Below are 17,405 nucleotides of genomic sequence, written 5' to 3'. Positions count from 1 at the left end.
TTCTTCGTTGCAGTTATTACAAAGGTATTCGTCAGATGGTGCCAGTCAGCGACCAGGATATGAATACCCATTTAGCAGAGATTTCTAGGGTAAGCATAACTTAAGTTTTCCTGTCCTGAAATTGGAGCCTGGTACAGTGCTCTTTTTAACTGTCTTCTCTTTCTCTGAGTTTTTTGTATGTGCTAAAATTAAATGAATAATTTCATACATCTCTGAAATACTCTTGCTTAATGTAGCGACTTTTAGCCCTTTGAAATGCTGATTATTGAGGGGAACCAAGAGCAGTTACTGCCGCAAATCTATTTGAATGGTGTTGGTGCCAGAGCGAAGTGGCTTTTTTCATGTCTRTTGCAGAAAGATTATAACACTATTGAGTGGTGTTTTCTCTTGGCAGTATATAGAGGATTTTTAACATTGATCATACTGATAACAAGTAAAAACTCAGTTCACGGAGTGATACTACAGCAAAAATTAGATTGCAGAAATGAAGGGGGARGCATGCATGTTAAGCACAGCGTACTTTAGAACTGTGTACAAGGGCAATACTACTACTTTACTCTGCACATGTGTGCTGCAGGTCGGTGGTGGAAACGGGCAGCTCAGGACGTGCACAGGAGTCATTCACCAAGTGCTCTCTAAAGCAGAGCTTTTTCTTTTCTTTTCCTGTACTGTGGGTTGCCTGTCATAGCAAAGAGCGCGGAAAGGAGAGGGAGCAGCACTGGCTGCTCCCTGGGGACTCTGGTTTGAGGCAGGTGGAGCAAAGGCACTGCAAAACCCCTTTCAGCCTCGAAAGAGCCTCTCCGCACGGCAGCTGAGCTTAGCTAAAGCAGGCTTGCACCTTGGGAGCCCTCAATTTGACTTAGAGAACTAGGAGAAGCCCTCACCAGTCCTAATAGATTTTGTTTAGCCTGAGCAAAGAGATACTGTATTTATTGGCTGGTTTTCTTACTGAGTTCAGTTTGAGACTTCTAATGTTATGAAGATGTTTGGGGAATTTCTGTAGTTTATTCATATCAATGCCCATAGGACCTAACATTTTGCGGATCAACTTCCTTGTGAGAACATTTCTATTTTCAGTCATTCGCTACACAACTCATCTGCAGTGACATTTCATTTTCCAGTTCATGTTATTTATCTCAAAAATTGAGATGTATATAAAATTAAGATGTTTAGTGATTAAAAATAAATTCAAAAGCATATTTTAAAATCAGCAGAATTTGTCGAACCTTTCTGTTTACATTACAAATTGTGATAAAAATAAATACGTAAGGGCTGCTACAAAATTCCAAATTTTGACCAGCTTTAGAAGTGACTCTTACAGAACAAAGAAAGATGGACATTTCTTGCTGCTTTATACCTTGGGTAATCATTTATGCCAGTAGCAATATTTTGTAATTCTTCATTTTCTCTACTAATTTTAAAGACTTAAAGGCATAGATGGAACCTCGAACCCTATACATTTGAATGAAAACAGACATTTAGACAGGTAGGGTACGTTCACTAAGACATTAAATGTCATGGAAGAGGTAATGTTAGGGTTATTTCCTGCTTCATTTAAAGTCCTTTCCATCTTTGTGATCCAGATGGATTTTTTCCAAATGTAAATGTGCTTGCAGACTTGATGAATTACACCTTTGCTATAGTGAGATGTGAATAGTTTCAAACAGCTAAAAAGAGCTGGAAAAAGGATTTCAAAACCAGACATAACAGTGACAGAATCAACATTTAGTATCTCAACAATATACAGATTGTACTAACTAAATGCCTTAGTTATATGTAGTCTTGTTTTTAACAGATGTTTGAGCTGTAATCTGTGGTTTGACATTCAGAATTCAAAATATTTTCCACCTCCAGTGTCAGAGCTGTGGACAGGCTGGAAAAACACCAGTGGGAAAATCTTGATCTAAAAATGACCAAACAAAAGTTTTCTCACCCATTTTTCTGCTCGAACTGTCAACTTAACAATAAGTTACAGGATGCAGAACTTGACTATGAAAATAGAATTGGCTGTTGTATCCAACGGTCATGCATGTGCATAATTTTTAGCTGTCTGTGATCAGATTTTGACATGTTTGCTGCTCACTTGTGTTGTTTAACAGGCACATACTGATTCTCTAAATACGCTTGTGGCTCTACACCAACTCTACCAGTATACTAACAAATACTATGATGAGGTAAGTAGTGGAGTTTGGTTTTTTGATAATATTAATGTTAATATCATGTTACAAAGGCTAACATCAACCTAAACAAACAACTTTTATAATTCCCTGGATAAGCAGGTAAAAGCAATGCTGAACAGATACCTCCAACTTTGCACTTACACACATCACTTGGCATTTACACTGGTGAAGGGGGTATACATATAAATGAACAGTTTCGTTATGGGCTATCTGCTTTTGGTAATGATAGCTTAAYTAGATCTGGAAGAGAAACAGATTTAAAAATCATTTTTCTTCAGTTCTCCTGCCATCCTAAATCCTAAGAATTAGGCTTTAAGAATGCCACTGAGCAAAAAGCAATCCTGGGAGGTCAGGGTTCAAGCTAGTAGCTTTTTTATTAGGAACAGTCCATGAAAATTGTTTCGCTTGTAGGAATGGAGCAGTGCCTTTCCTATTAGTTAAGCTATGCTTATAGCTTCCATACATGCTCCAGTCCCCATTGTGCCATGGCAAATGAGGTGCCTGCCCAAGGTAAACCAAGGTAAAATAACTGCTGAATATAGTCTGATTCAAAAGTAAGCTCACAGATTTAGTCCAAAATGTTGCTTGGATTCTGCAGGCTGTGTGGAAAGGGGAACAAAGAATATCCCAGTGTGGCTGGGCTGTGGCTATAGCTCTCCAAATTTAATCTGAAAACAAAAAGAGAGAAGGGAACTTGTATTCAAAGGTTTCCATGGAAATGAAAGTCTCCAGAAAACTCTTAGAATTAAATCAAAGCAAATAAGAACAGATGCTGAATCAAAAAAGGAGAACAACCCTTTTGAGCTCTCTTCAGTTTGTCTTGCACCTCACCACAATTCTTGTTTTCACTTACACTTACCACTGATGACAGTGAGTCCCATCCTCAGCTTCACTGCAGCAGCTTTATGTAGGAGCAGCCAGCCTCTCACAGCTTCAAAACRAATGTAAGCAAGGAAAATCAAATTAGCTGAAGCGTTCCTGCAACTGGAGCCAGTGGGGAAAATGGTCAGAGGTATGCAGGCCAATGTGATGGCACTGGCCTCCTCACTCCTCTTCCCCAGGGTTAAGTAACCTGATTTACGACACATTCCAGGTATACACATATGTATATCCAGAAACCATGAATTCCTGCTTCCGATCATGGTTTCTGGATTCTCATTTTTGTTGGCAGGTGAAGGCAAAGGCTGAGCCTCATTTGTTTTCAACAGTCTGTTCGAGTTTATCAGTGAAAGGCCAGCAAATCACAAAGCATATCTGCAGCTCTTCCTTTTGCATACAGWGCTGTGTAACAACAAGGTGTATGTGATCCTACGGCTCCTAACTCAGAGTTATGGAGATAATCTGTCAAGAACCATTTTGTAAAATTAATTGAGCTTATTTGTTTTCCATAAAAATGTTTTAATTTGCATAAATTGGAACATTTTGCARCTGCCCTTGTCTTTAATACTGAAAGTATGGTTCCCAGCATGCGCTGCACCTTGTGCATCTCTGCAGGGCTTGTGGGTACATGACTAAGTGGGTACAGTCTAATTGTCCACATTTATATGAAGGGTATATCCACCAGCAGAGATAATCCTGAATTATTTAGTCAAGATTCAAGGAGTTACAGCTAGACATAATTGGTTGAATTAAGGGAACACTGTCAAATTAAATTTGGCCGAGTTTAAATACTGTCATAAGTATTTATTAACTCTCTTGTAAAAATGTTTCCATGCTTTAAAAACAAAATGGTTGAAATAGTGATTTCTAAACACATTTACTGTGGTGTTTAAAAATCAAGTCCTGTACCAGTCCCTGAAAGTTAAACTCGTAGCTAGATTGATACTGACTTCATTAATCTCTATTGTCAATAAAGGGTAAGAAGTAGTTAGAATAACAGTTAGTGTCAGGGAAACTATTTTTCCGGTTCTTGCACTTTAGAGGTTGCGTAGTATTTAAACATAGCTAAAGGTTTCTRCTTGATTACAGTGTCTGACTTTTATTAATAAAGTTGATTTTTAGAAAAGGAATGATTTTGCCATTTGACAGTGTCCTAGTGGAGAAATCTAATAGTTTATGGATTTCTATCACCCTAAAGGATGATAGAAACGAAAACCTTTTGAAACCTTTGAAATTTGATCTTGAAAAGCCCTAAAAAACTCTATTTGAAGAAAAGCCTTCTCATAATAGTTGACCTTTTCTAGCTCTTGTTTTAAAATCCCTTGTGCCCAGGGGTCGTGCCGGTCTGTACAGAGCCCGTAGAGGAGAGGCTGCATGCGGGCGGTTGGGGGGCTCCTCCGGCGAGCTGCGGGCTACCTGGGCTCCGTGACGCTGGGCCCAGGTCTCAGCCGTGCTCTCAGAGAGCCCCGGCGAAGGTGCCTGCAGCTCCCTGGCACAGCGGCCAGGCCGTCTGCTTCACGATCCTGTTTATAGATGGAAGAGACCTTTCATTGCTCGTAGCTGTGCCTATGCACGGACCACCCAGGAGCTTCTCCTCGCCGAAGCTCCTGGGCATGGGGCTTAGTTCCCGCTGCTGAATGACTCTTAAGCCTTGTAGAGTGCAGTTCAAGTCACATCAGTTTCTTCAATAGCTACAAAATAAATGTTTCTAAGTTTTTCCACTGCCTGCTCCATCTTGGAATGCAGTATTTCGAAAGATGAAGTACTGTCTATTAATTTGCTTGGATCCCAACATAATGGGAAACATTACAGCAACTTAAAGTAATGGACAAAATCTTTTTTATTGCCTTTGTGTAAAAATGGGACGTGGGGCCTAGTAGATGGACTTTATCTTTGGTACAGAGTGAACGCAAAAGACTCTTTAATGCCAAGTTACTGTCAGACACTCGCTCCGGGAACTGTCCATGTATTTTCAGCTAAATGATTCTAAACATTCTATGTTTATTTCTTCCAGATTATAAATGCACTTGAAGAGGATCCAGCTGCACAAAAAATGCAGCTTGCCTTCCGTTTACAGCAAATAGCAGCTGCATTAGAGAATAAAGTGACTGACCTTTGACTCAAAAGCCGCAATAAAGAAATCTGATCTAAAGATGTTCAAATTCATTCTTCCTGTTAAGGAAATAGTGTTCTATTTTTTAATGTATAATTACAACTTTAAATGAAAGAGTTCATGTTTTTTTGATAGAGGTGTAATGTAAAAAATTTTTACTGTAAATTATGCTTCTAATTAAAAGCTGTGTTGTGTGTAAATGAATATTCTGTGGGAAAGAGAGTCCTTTGGTTGGGGGCAGGGTGGGGGGGGTGGAAGAAGGAAAGTTTATGGTTCATTTAATTTAGTAGAATCTGAAACATCAGCATTTAGAATTCATTATGCAAGTAAATTCAATACTATAGCATCCTTTATATTTTAAGCAATATTTATACTAGGAAAACAATGGCATATTCAGAGAAACATGCAATATCCCCTTTTATTTTGATAACTGGAAATTGATTTCCATATAGCCCTAAAACTACTAGGTCTGTGCTCATAATGAACATAGTAAACAATGTGTCYGATCTTTCTGTAAGATCTGAAAATGAGATTTGCTACCACACGCAGTTCTTAATTAATTTAATTATTTATGTCCAAGGTAATGCACAGTATTGTACCCACCACAGCTGGTTGCGATGGAAGTAAAAGTAATGTCATCCCTGTAGGAGGGTTCTACTGATAAAGTCTCATTTGATTCAGAAATCACTGCAAAGGAGAATTAGCTCTTAAAACTTTACAACTTTCTGTTATTATTGTGAGTTTTATGATATATGCTAATGTGCCTTACTTGTACTAATTCTGTGAATCTGATGAATGGTTTTGTAAAAAGAAGCAGACAGAAAAAGAAATATTTATGTGCTCTTGAATGACTTTTGTGTGAAAAACATGACCAGCAGAATGCTTGTAATTAGCTGCTTGCCGAGAGTGTGCTGTTTAACATGATTTGATTATGTATAATATCTTATATTGGAATGGTTCTGATGATTTTTTATTTGAATCTTGGAACTGTCCTAGGATACCACCATTTGTTTTTGTTGTATTTGTGATGTAAAATACTAGTATGATATTAGAAAAATCATATACCCATATATTGAAAACCACTCAATCAGTTTTGAGCCTTGGAATGCTGCATTTGATTGAATACACACCATAACCCATAGCAACAAAAATTAAAATAACTTGTCAAAAAGTGTGTGTTTACAATATAGGTAAGCTAAGTCAAGTCAAAAAGTTAGGTACGTCTTCTTAAATTGCTCTATTGCACATCAGAAAAATTTATTCCTTTTGTCTTGCAAGTTTTTGGCAGTAAAGTAGCATTTTAATGAAGCGCTGCCATCTGTACTGGTTCCCATTCACTGTCCTGCCAAGCGCCCAGGCTCTGCTGAGTCTCAGCAAGCTACACCGTGTCTGCTGCCCGCTCTCCCTGCCCAGGAGGTTGTCATACAATGAATTTTACTGTTTGTTGGGTTTTTTTTTTCTTTACCAAAAATTCCCTAGGAATTCTCAGTGGGCCTTCCCTTCAGTTTCCAAAAGTCAAAAGCCTCACCAGAACTGGTTTCCTAYCCTGTGGCCTGGGAGCAAGGGGGTTGTTTGTTTTGTATTCAAGCTCTTGCATTTATGTATAACCATTCCTGAACCTGCCTGGGATATAAGTTATTTTACACTTTCTAGGACTAAGGTACGTAAGACTTCTACATAAAGGTGCTTTGCCAGCTACACCTTCATCAACAAAGGCATCCTAATTTCGTGGCTAATATGTTTCGCTGTCATTATTTGTAAATCCTGTTAATTGTAAATCAAATACAATGTTGTTTTTTTCCACAAAGTGTCACAGGATCTTTACTGAAATTGGGGGTGGTGGGAGCAGAAAGGGGTTTCTAATGCTTCCCCCACAGGGTGATATAGCAGCAGCGTCYGCCGGTCTGCGGTTGGTAATGGAAGAGCACAGGATATTTTGCAGGTGGTATGTCTGACATCATGCCCTTTTTATGGGCATTTAGTCTGAAAAATGAGAGTACTCTTGAGAAGAGGGGATGTATTGCAACATCCCATAGTRAGGTCCTGTTGCCTGATGAAAATCCATCTTGGGATCTGAAAGTCAATTAAGATACGAGCTCCGTGGCGTCTCTCCAGAGAGACCAGAAAGCGAGGCGGGTTGTCAGAGGGACCGTGAGTTACCCCCCACCCTCCGTGTCTCAACGCCGAGCAGCTGCAGGCGACCATAAGGCACCACGGGCTGCGGCAATGCTGTAGCGGGGTCTTTCTTACCTGTCAGACAAGCTTGTCTGCCTGCATCCATCTGGTCACCMCTTGTGGCACTTGCCCTTTTTCCCATCCTGTAGGAAATGTGCTGCTTTGGGCACTCTTTGCCAGGGAGCACAGGAATGTAGCTGTGACCAGCTGCAGCTACAAAGGAGACTTCATGCCRGTTCTTCAGTTTCCCTGTCTCCTCTCCCAAAAGTATGGTGCTGTGTTTTGTCCAGGCCTAGTTTTTGGCTTCAGTTTTCTCTCATTTGAGGAATCTGATTCATAAATGCTTTATGCTGCTCTTTCGGTTTCTGCTGCTCCTGCCATCTGATTTAGCTACAGGATAAAAGAGGAAAGCTCGGTGGTGTGTCCCTCCTTTTCACCCCTCCTGCAGCCCCTCTAAGGAGCACTTCTTTGAGCACAAGCACCTTCTGTCCCCATATCAGGAGCCACCCTTTTCCACAGCAGCAGCTGTGAAGAAAGCTCCCTTGCCTGGAGCGGCACTTCAGAGGTGCGCGCAGGCTGTCAACCAGCACCTGCGAGGTCTGAATCCTGCTGCTGCTTTCAGCCTCTCCAGAGCTGCTGGGCTTTGCTCTGCCTCTCGCTCGCTTTTCTCCACCACCACACGAGCAAGCAGAGATCTCAGATGCTTGGACAAGGTCTTTGGCTGTGCTTGTCAAATACTGAGTGAAGTAACTTGCCCAGCTGGACAGGCATTTAGGTTTTCTTCTCTGGGCAGGAATTTACTCTCTTTCTCTATTGCTTAGTGCTAGGTCTCTCTCTGGTACCATTCTAAATCTTTTTTGCAACKCCGTTTATGCCACAAAGTTATAAGGAAGTAGTTACGGGTGGAGGGGACCTCAGCTAGCTTGTACGTGTGGAGCATAGCACTTCCTCGGATAGTTTCTATGACCAGTCATAGAAATAAGTCATACTTGAGCTTCCCCCTTTCGTAGGCTACTGTGTTGGATGCAGCCTTCCTCTCCCGCATGTTTTCCAGCCTTCTTGACCTAAGCTGTGTTTGCAGACCCCACCTCAATTTGGTTTTTCTGGTAACTTTCTGAAGACCGGCAGAGGCATCACTCTAAACAAAAATATGCAGGGAATGCAGGAACTCGCACTGGAACTGATGAATTCAGAAATGCCCATACCATCATAACACCGGGCGTTTTTCAGCCAATTGTACAAAGGTTTGAACCACCTCTGAGGCTGAATTTCAGCTGCCCCAGACTTAACAGAACGAATGATGTTTCTGTGGCCAGTCCTTTGCTATTCCAGGCTCTCAAGCCCTCTTACTAAGGAAACCATTTTCAGTCAYATTACATCCTGGTGGTATGTACCTGCCATAGCCTAAATTCTCTGGAGGCAATCCAAAACCTTTCTTTTATGTGCTTCCTTTGTGGCTGCAACATTGAAATTTAAATTGCTCTAGTAAAATTTCCCATTTATACCTAACAAAACGGTATAATAGTTCTCTCAGGACTTCCTTTCGAAAGAATTTGATCTTGAGGAAAGACTGCTTTCTCTTAAGACTTTTCCCAAGTCTGTTGTCTTCTCTTAGGAAAAAAAAATGCTTTTTTTTTTCTCTTCCTCAGTCTAGAGAGAACCTGTCAGAATGAGACAGTTGATTTCAAAAGCTTAAAGAAGGATGTCTGGCTGTCACATCTCTACTAACAACTGGCTAGAGTACTGTGTTATCCTGATTTATGATCAGGTGTGATGAAATTTGGCAATCTGAATCACTAGAATTGCTGCACTGGAAATCTCAGCACTGTGGTCCTTGTGACTTTGTTTCATCGCACATGCCCAGCTCAATGCAGTCAAGCTCAGCTCCTGAAGCCCTCCAGGCTCCTCATTATGAAAGCCTGCCTCCTCTTAATGGTCTGCTTTAGCATGTCTACTTGTAGCAGGAAAAAAGACAGCATCGTGCATAAGCTAAAATGATAATTAATCTATTTGCTCAGACTCCATACTTTAGTATTCTGTGTTTCTCTCTTTTTTATTTTGAGGGACCCTCATGCAATTGAAAATGATGAAATTGAAATGCGCTGTTGTGAACAGGAGTTTGCCTTGCAGCCTTTCTCTTTTGTTAGCCTTTGTCTTGATGGAGGCTAAAAATGATGGTTGAAGTCTTCGTGTTTGACATTTCATGCAGAATAGAAGGAAAAGAGAATCTCCAGACCAAAAATTATCAGTAAGTTTTTCAGGTTTTTTTTTTCCCTTCGGATTGTGGTATCTTGCAGCTCAGTGGCAAAGAACATTTCTCCATATCCTAGAGACAAAACTGTCTTCTGCGTGGGCTCAGAAGAACCATCCATGCTCTGTAAGATCACTGCCTTTGTACCACTGTGACTGCTGACTTTTGTATTGCATGTGCGTACTAGTTGCTGCTGTGTGCCATTCCCAAAGATGACAAAATCCTACTATCATTCATATCCAGGCAATCAAAATTTATCCATGTATTCCTGTTTCTTTGCTACTTTTCAGATAATTGCCATTTGAACCAGAAGAGAGTTTGAGTGGCTTCCTTCATTTATAAGTTTTCAAAGCACATATGTGTCTTAACAGATTGAACACTTCAGAGAAAAACTATTTCTTCAGAGGGACAGAGGACAATAGCTCTTGTACAGCTGTATACGGCTTGTCTTAAAAGGAAATCGAATCCTACCATGAACCACACACTGTGTTTTTGAAATCCTTTATTCAATGCTCTAATTCTGAACAATGTTTTTGGCTTATTTAATTCTACTCAAAATTGAATGTTGAACAAAACTCTTTTTTTTTTCCTTTAATCTACTGTAATAAGAAAGGAGTGAAATGAAAAATGTATTCCTTTGATACCCTTAATCTTTCCTCTCCTGTGGCTATGCTCCTATTCAGTTAGAGATCATACTTACTAGTTACAGAGCCTAGGTGTCAATCCATGGGATATAAAACAAACCAAAATCCATGTTTCCTGCAGCTGCATCTGGGTCCATGGCAATGCTCACAATTGTAAAAGTGCCTCGAGGATGTTAGCTGGAATTTTACTGTTGTGGGTCTGGCTGGTTTCCTTGTCCTCCTTCATGTGTGCCCCCTTTTTGTGGGTTTTTACCTTGTGATTCAATGGCACTTGCTGGAACGTAATGCTACATTCCCCTGAAAGCCCAAGGAAGGAAGCAATCACTGTCTGCATTATTCACGCACTTGCTGTTCTTGAGGGGCCCATGTGGGCACTCAGGCCCTCCCAGGCTCAGATCACGGCAAAATGATAGAAGTGGATTTTTTATGCTAGAGCAGACAGTCTTACTGAAATACAAAATATTTCCATTTGTCCAAACCCAGCTGTGTTAGTTTTGTTAATAAAAACCCACTGAGTACATACAACACCCATAACATCTGACATTGGGAGAGCTTTGATCAACTCAGAGAGGCTCTTCATAAGTCCACAGCCCTCCCTAAGAGCGCCCAGCAGCCGACATGTTAGGATGCTTAGGTAAGCAAGCTGCACACCACCAACCATCCAACCACACCATGGACACATCTGAGAACCTCCTAGCCAGCCATTGCCTTGAGACAGCGTGTAATAGTTGTAGCTCTCCAGGACAGCCTGAGAAAACCTGCAAGGATGTCCTCTGTAAGGTCCAGCAAATTGAAACCAGTTTGAGAGCTCAGCTGGAGTGTGTCTCCCAGCCTTGGGCACTCAAGCACTCTGGGCATCAGTAACTGGATGGGCAGAGTCGCCGCACAGAGAGAGGCTCTCCCAGGGCYGGGCAAGAGCTGAATCACTCAGGTTTTGAAAAGCCTGAACCAACATGCGGCTGAAAAACCAAGATGCAGCAGTGCGGGCCCTTACGTTGCTGAGCAAACACCGCCTGTCAACCAGGGTTCCCTCCGCGCTTCGCTGGGTGTCCTGGCTGGCTGCAAAGCCTCTGCCCCAGCCTGGCCGCCGTGCTCTGCTGACCCAAGTTAGAAAGCAATACAATTCCTATTAAATACGCTTTTAAATGGAGACTGGGCTGAATGCAAAAGAGGTCTGTGTTCAAATTCTTTTGAAGTTCAGGTTCGCTTGACATGGGTATTCAGCCTCGTTACTGCCTTTGGTGCGCTGAAGTTTCTTTTGTGAGGCTGTTACACAGTTGCGTTGTAATTTATCCAGAAGTCCTGTACTGAGACCCTAAAGTTCAGCTAAGGGAGCAAAAAGACCACCCTCAGATTCATCAGAAAAAGGTCAAGCATCCTTCATTCTGCTCAGTTATCACCACATATTTCATTTTGCCACTTTTGTTTTTCTTTTCTTTTTTTTTTTTTTAACAAGGTCTAATTTTGTTTTCCTTGTGTGTTTTGAGGATTTACAATTCTGTATTTGTATTCTGTCACATTGAAACTTGTGATGAGATCATCCATCTGGCTTTTGCACTATCATCTTGGCACTAAAGGCTTGGTATTTCATAAGGTCATATCCTGATGCACTTACTGCTCTTAAAGTGAAGTTTGGTAGAGAGTTGTTTTTGCTTGCTGCATGTGAAGATTCATATGTTGATTGCTTCTATCTAGTTATCTSTAGTAAAATGTTATGATTGCCCAAGTGCTATTATGGTTTGTGATTTTATCTTTCTTTCTAATGAAAGGAAGATTAGAAATATTTTTCTTGCAGTCTAACCGTAAAATGTTAATAGTTCAAAAGCATCTTTGTGAGACGAGCAAAATTAGGGAGGTGACATCCTTCTCCTACGAGATCTTTTTGGACTRCTTTGCGAAGTTAACTAAGACAGAAATGCCAAAGAGCACTTCAGTTCTATAACTTACAARCTTCAGACTCTATGTGGTTAATCATTCACATGAATTAGCAGTGCAAGATTTTTAATACAGAGCTTGAATTTAATTTCAATCTGTGCTGTCCATCACTGTCTCTCTTTATCAGGTTTTTGAGATGACAGAATATACAATGTATCTAAGATTAGATTCTGGCTTTAAATATTTAGAATCTGAAACATATCCATTTGTACTTCATTTCAAGGTTGAAGTAATGTGGCAGGACACACATTTTGCAGTAGTTAAAACTCAAGAATCAAAGGAGTGCTGAATTACTCATTTTTTAACTTTTAAGCAATTTCTCTTTGTGGGTCGGCACTGACTTACTGCTTGTGATGAGTTGCTGGATTACTAGTTGTGAGGTTCTCCTCCACACCACGTCCCCTTACCCTGGTGTGCCAGCCATCACCACTGCCCTGTTTGCTGCACCAGATAAGGACTGTGGGTCATTTGTGCCAGTGGCACAAATTGACTGAGCCTAACACATTACAGACTGGACTTCAGAGACTTAGTTAATTCAAATTTATCTCTAACTGTCTGGTAATTTCAGAGTTTCACCAGAAGAGACTGTTTCCACTGCTCATGACCAACAGGTAAGTCAGCAGCCCAAAACTTTGTTATCCAGCTGCTAGGAAAGGAGGCTAATTTTAGCCCTTCTTCAGCAAGGGAAGAACCCAAGGACAGATGTGTTTGCTGCCCTGAGCCATAATGCCAGGGTGAGGATCAGCTCTCCACGGCTGGACATACTTTGAGCAAGGAGGAAGGACATGGCTGCCTTCATAGGCATGGAGCCATCCAGACCAGGAGGAACTGCTCTGAGTTATGGCTGCTGCAAGCAGCCCCCCTCAGGACTGCTCTACCCAGTTAGCATTGCTATGAATGCAGCATCTTCTTTGCATTTCCTGTGTAAGCAGGTGGCCWGAAGAAGGATCTGGGATGAATTGCACCACGTGGGCATACCATAAAGCACAAGGCAGGCAACATTGCTTGACTGAGTGTTCTCCAGGACTGAAATAGCAAAGCCATAGCTACATGGCTGGTCAGGCGCTCGGCATAATAAGCAGACCTAGACCCAGTGCGGTCCAGCCATTTACATCTGACGCCATGGAAGCTCAGCCAGCATCATGAGGATCTCCACCACATCCAAGCACACCTCTTGGTGCTCTCAGCTCCCAGGGGATAGCGCCTAAAGGCATGAGTGGCTTAAAAGGCTAATTGTCAGAACACCTAAAGTAAAGGTATGAAATCATGGTTCACCGTATAGAAAATCAGAACAATGCTAAGAGAAAAAGAAACCTCAAAGGTCAAAATAAATTCTAAAATCAGGAGGTGTTACAGAGATCTGAAAAGCATCTTAAAAACATAACCTAGTTCATACCTACTGTGTTTAATTACAGGCAGCTCTGAGAAACGCTGGTCTGTATGATGATAGCTGTATTGGAAAGTCAGAGGTGCATACAGGGATCATCCATGAAATATTTGCACTTTTGTAGCTCTATTGTGGTGGCTCTGTAGAAATGTTGAACAGGCACATGTTAAAATTTCAAGGAAATACACATTTCCTAACCATTTTTTTTCCTTAGAGTTTGGAGACTTTTTTGCTTCATTGATGAAAGGCTGCACCACAGAGGTAAGTCAAGTTCACAGCCATATTATGCTCTGCAAGAGCTGAACTTCACATTTATTTTTCCCAGACTTTGCAGTGACTTTCTTTCTCTGTTCATAAGTTTCTCCATAGAATTGATGTAGATACATCTTTTATTCTGTTGGTCTTTTAGTTGAGCTCTGTCCATGGGCTGCTATCCATAAGCATGAAAAAATTACATATTCAGTTCCTGATAACGAACCCAGATACTGTAAATTCTCAGTGACAATTCTCATTAGTTTATTTGTTTATGTGTTTTAATATGGAAATTTTAACCTTACAAGCCACATATTTTATGTTTGCAAATGAGGCTCTATTCTGTTCTTGTTGGAACTAATGGGCATTTTGTTCATTTCTCAGATCCAAGAATTTAACACAATGCAATTTGTGACACTATATGGCTAAAAGCTTATTTGATTTGGCAGTACACTAGGCTATTTTATGTAAAGTTCTCTTAAACTCTTCACATTTGTACTTTACATAACTAGCAGCACGATCTTTTTCTACTCTGTTTATTGTTCAAAATAGGGAAGAAGCCAAACTGTGTTGTGTGAGCATGGACATCATATTCAAGAAGATCTGGCTTATATTTCTCCATTAGCCATATCACCCTTGTCTGTGACAGCAGGAAATTCGTGGGCCCGAATTGCTAAGCAATAGAGAGCTGATGAACGGATCAGGTCAGGTACATCTGCTTTCCCTTATCTTTTCAACACGCTTTCCCTTATCTTTTCAACACAGTCTTACTTATTAACGTAGTTGTTTCTACTACCACACTCCAAATGTTGCCCTTGCTCCCCTCAAATCCACTGAAGTGTATGGGAGTGATTTAAATGGACTCTGGATCTATCCTGTAAGCCAACTGCTTTGCAATAAAATCAGTACATTAATGTTTTCACATGATTAGCATGAGAGAGAGAAACTAGAGGCTGATGTCAGTGACTAAGGCAGGGAGAGCAGGGAACCAAACCAATCCCACTTCAGATTGATACTAGTGTCCTAGTGCCTCTTCTGCAAATGGAGGCTGGCATGCCTTGGGCCATTAAATCTTACGATTACTGTGTGGAATCATTTATACTCAGACACTGTCCAAGTATCTTAAAATGTTTTACAAACATTAATCCAGCCTTGTGAAGAGGGGTGCTGTCTCTGCTGATGAGAAAAAAATAATAATCACTTGCCTTAGGTTAGAGAACAAGTTAATAGCACAGCTGGGAATAAAATTTAAGATTCCAGACCCTTGGCCCCTTACTCGAACCTGCTGGCATCACTCCACCTACTGAAAAATGAAAATTGATCCACCTAAATTGTTATCTCCAAGCTGATGACTTTCCATGATTTTGTGGAGAAAAAAAATGACATAAATTTGGGAGAGAAAACCCACCTGGAAAGCATCATCTGTGTTAGAGCTGTTTAAAAATCTAGCACTGAAAGAAAACCTCCTACCTTTGCTTAATTATATACAACTATTATTTGAAAAGGAACTTGCTCAACTCGCACTCCAGGGCACAGCAATCTACGGACACTCATCATTTACAAAGTTCCCATGGGAGGCTGGGTTTTTAGTGTTTTGCAGCACACAGTCTGACCCATCCTATGAATTCGGTGAAGATCTTGATAACTAGTTTTCAGGACACAACGTAGAGCTAGAAGCCCTGTAACAAGTCTGTGAGAGTGCAACTTTGGCACCATCTACAATTGCTCAGCTGGCGTTGAACTAGCTGATTGAACTTCTGCAGTACCGGTTGCTTCGCCCCATGGAGGTACTCGTGCTCCCTCGCCCACTGGTCCCCATCCCACGAGCCACCCAGTTGCAGCGGCCAGAAGCACCCATGCAGCAAGGGAGCTCGCCCTGCCAACCTTCTCCTAGCTCACAGCACCACCAGAGCGCTCCGCTGCAAGCCAGCCTAAATATTTACATGGTGCAAAAGTGGCTGTGATGAGTTAAAAATATTTCCCTGAAGACAAGATGGCAGGAATGAGTTGTCCCAGTGAAGCTGACTGCTCCTTTCGGTTTTGACTTTGGGGATTTCCTGGGAGGAAAAAGGATTTGGTTGCACTAAATGAAATATGAAACATTAGGAAAAAAGCAATATAACTAATACAAAGAATTGTATGATATTTAAAGATTTTCCACTTTTAAATAACCTAAAATGTCATTTAGTGTGGGGAAGTAAATTTGATTTTACAGATACATAAAGATATATATATATATATATATACACACATGTGTGTGTGAGCAAGGGGTGTTGTATAACTACATTTAATGTGGCATGCCTTTAATAAAACTTTCCTGTGGAAAACCCTTGGGGATTTTTAATTCAGGCAACTAACGATAAAGTTTTCTTCATAATATTAAATTACGACAGTTTTGCCCAAGGCTTTAACATCACGGAGTTCTGTTCTGTTCTTTGAATTACTGTGTGATAATCAATATTAACAGTGTCTGATCAGATATGGTCACAGCAAAACCAAGATGAAACCCTCTTTGCCTCTGAATTTTATTGCAAATGTGAACATTTATCAACATTTCTTCAAGACATAAATGAGAAAAGGAATGATTATATCATGAAATAGGGTAGTTAAAATTTAACCTCCATGCTCTGCATCCAGAATATATTTTAGAAGCAAATGTGGAATTAGAGTTGTCTCAGAAAAGACAGTAAACTCTGTGAATATTTGTGATCAGCATAAATCCAGTCTACTCCGGACTCCTTTGGAGAGTGAGGAGGTATAGATAGTTTTTTTTCTTAGTATGATCAGAGCTTTTTTACACACGCTGTCGGACACATCCGCATGTTCTTCCTGTCTCCAGCTGCCCATGTTTGGAATATATAATTTTTTTAGAACAGAACTTCTCTTTATAAGTAACAATATACCCCGAAGCAGCCATAACAGCCGGACCCTTCAGTGTCACCAGCTGTACAGCCCATGGCTAGTAAACACATCAGCCGCGTAGGTTTTGCTCTGCATCGCAGTATGAAGACACAGCTGTGCTGTGTTTGGACCTGCCCAGGACAGGTCACTTGCAGCCTACCCGGGCCCGACTTTCCTGTCCTGATTTTCATGTTTAACTAAAGTTTGTCTCGACTGTTTTGACGAGAAGGAACTCAAACCCCTGTGTTTGTGCTCTTTGATGGGACACATTATAAACACAGCTGCAAGACAAGGCAGAAAAGACATTTGCCCAAAGCAGCTGGCAAGGCTGAGGGGTGGGGGGGTTTCAACAAAACATAGGTTAAAATGGCATAGTTTAGCTGTTTGAATCTGAAGCCTTCTCGGTGTCTGTAAAAGCAGGAGGGGCTGAGGTGAACCATTTTTCAAACAGCACAACAGAGCTCCCAGGACAAAAAAGTAACCACGGATTTTTAAAGCGGATTTTGTATGACGCAGGTCCAAGGTGTTCATCACCGTGAATCAGTATGAAGAGCACACTGTGCTGTTGATGACCTCTCTGTGCTGGTGTGTGCTGTGCTTCTCATGTTCTCCCCTCAAGTATTATTTAATATAAAAGGATGATTTTGTCCAGTCACATGCCCACTGAGTCTGCAGCTGTGGGGCATTT

At 41.0% G+C, this 17,405-nt stretch overlaps 1 protein-coding gene across 2 annotated transcripts in view; it reads left to right on the top strand.

Moving 5' to 3' along the window:
• Positions 1-6,979, top strand: part of PLXNB2 (plexin B2) — a 256,257-nt gene extending 249,278 nt beyond the window's left edge. For both annotated transcript variants that reach the window (XM_085309906.1, XM_085309907.1), the window contains 3 exons: positions 14-89; positions 2,100-2,174; positions 5,074-6,979. In XM_085309906.1, coding sequence (XP_085166032.1) covers positions 14-89; positions 2,100-2,174; positions 5,074-5,178 — 256 coding nt within the window. In that variant the 3' untranslated portion in view covers positions 5,179-6,979. The remainder of the gene's footprint in view (positions 1-13; positions 90-2,099; positions 2,175-5,073) is intronic.
• Positions 6,980-17,405: the final 10,426 nt, after the last annotated feature.

This window comes from Rhea americana, unplaced genomic scaffold (genome assembly GCF_003343005.1).
Source record: "Rhea americana isolate MKP2758 unplaced genomic scaffold, rheAme1 scaffold_306, whole genome shotgun sequence".
Taxonomy (NCBI): Eukaryota; Metazoa; Chordata; class Aves; order Rheiformes; family Rheidae; genus Rhea; species Rhea americana.
Note: the sequence above shows the minus strand (reverse complement) of the source record. Positions and strands in the feature narration are given on the sequence as shown.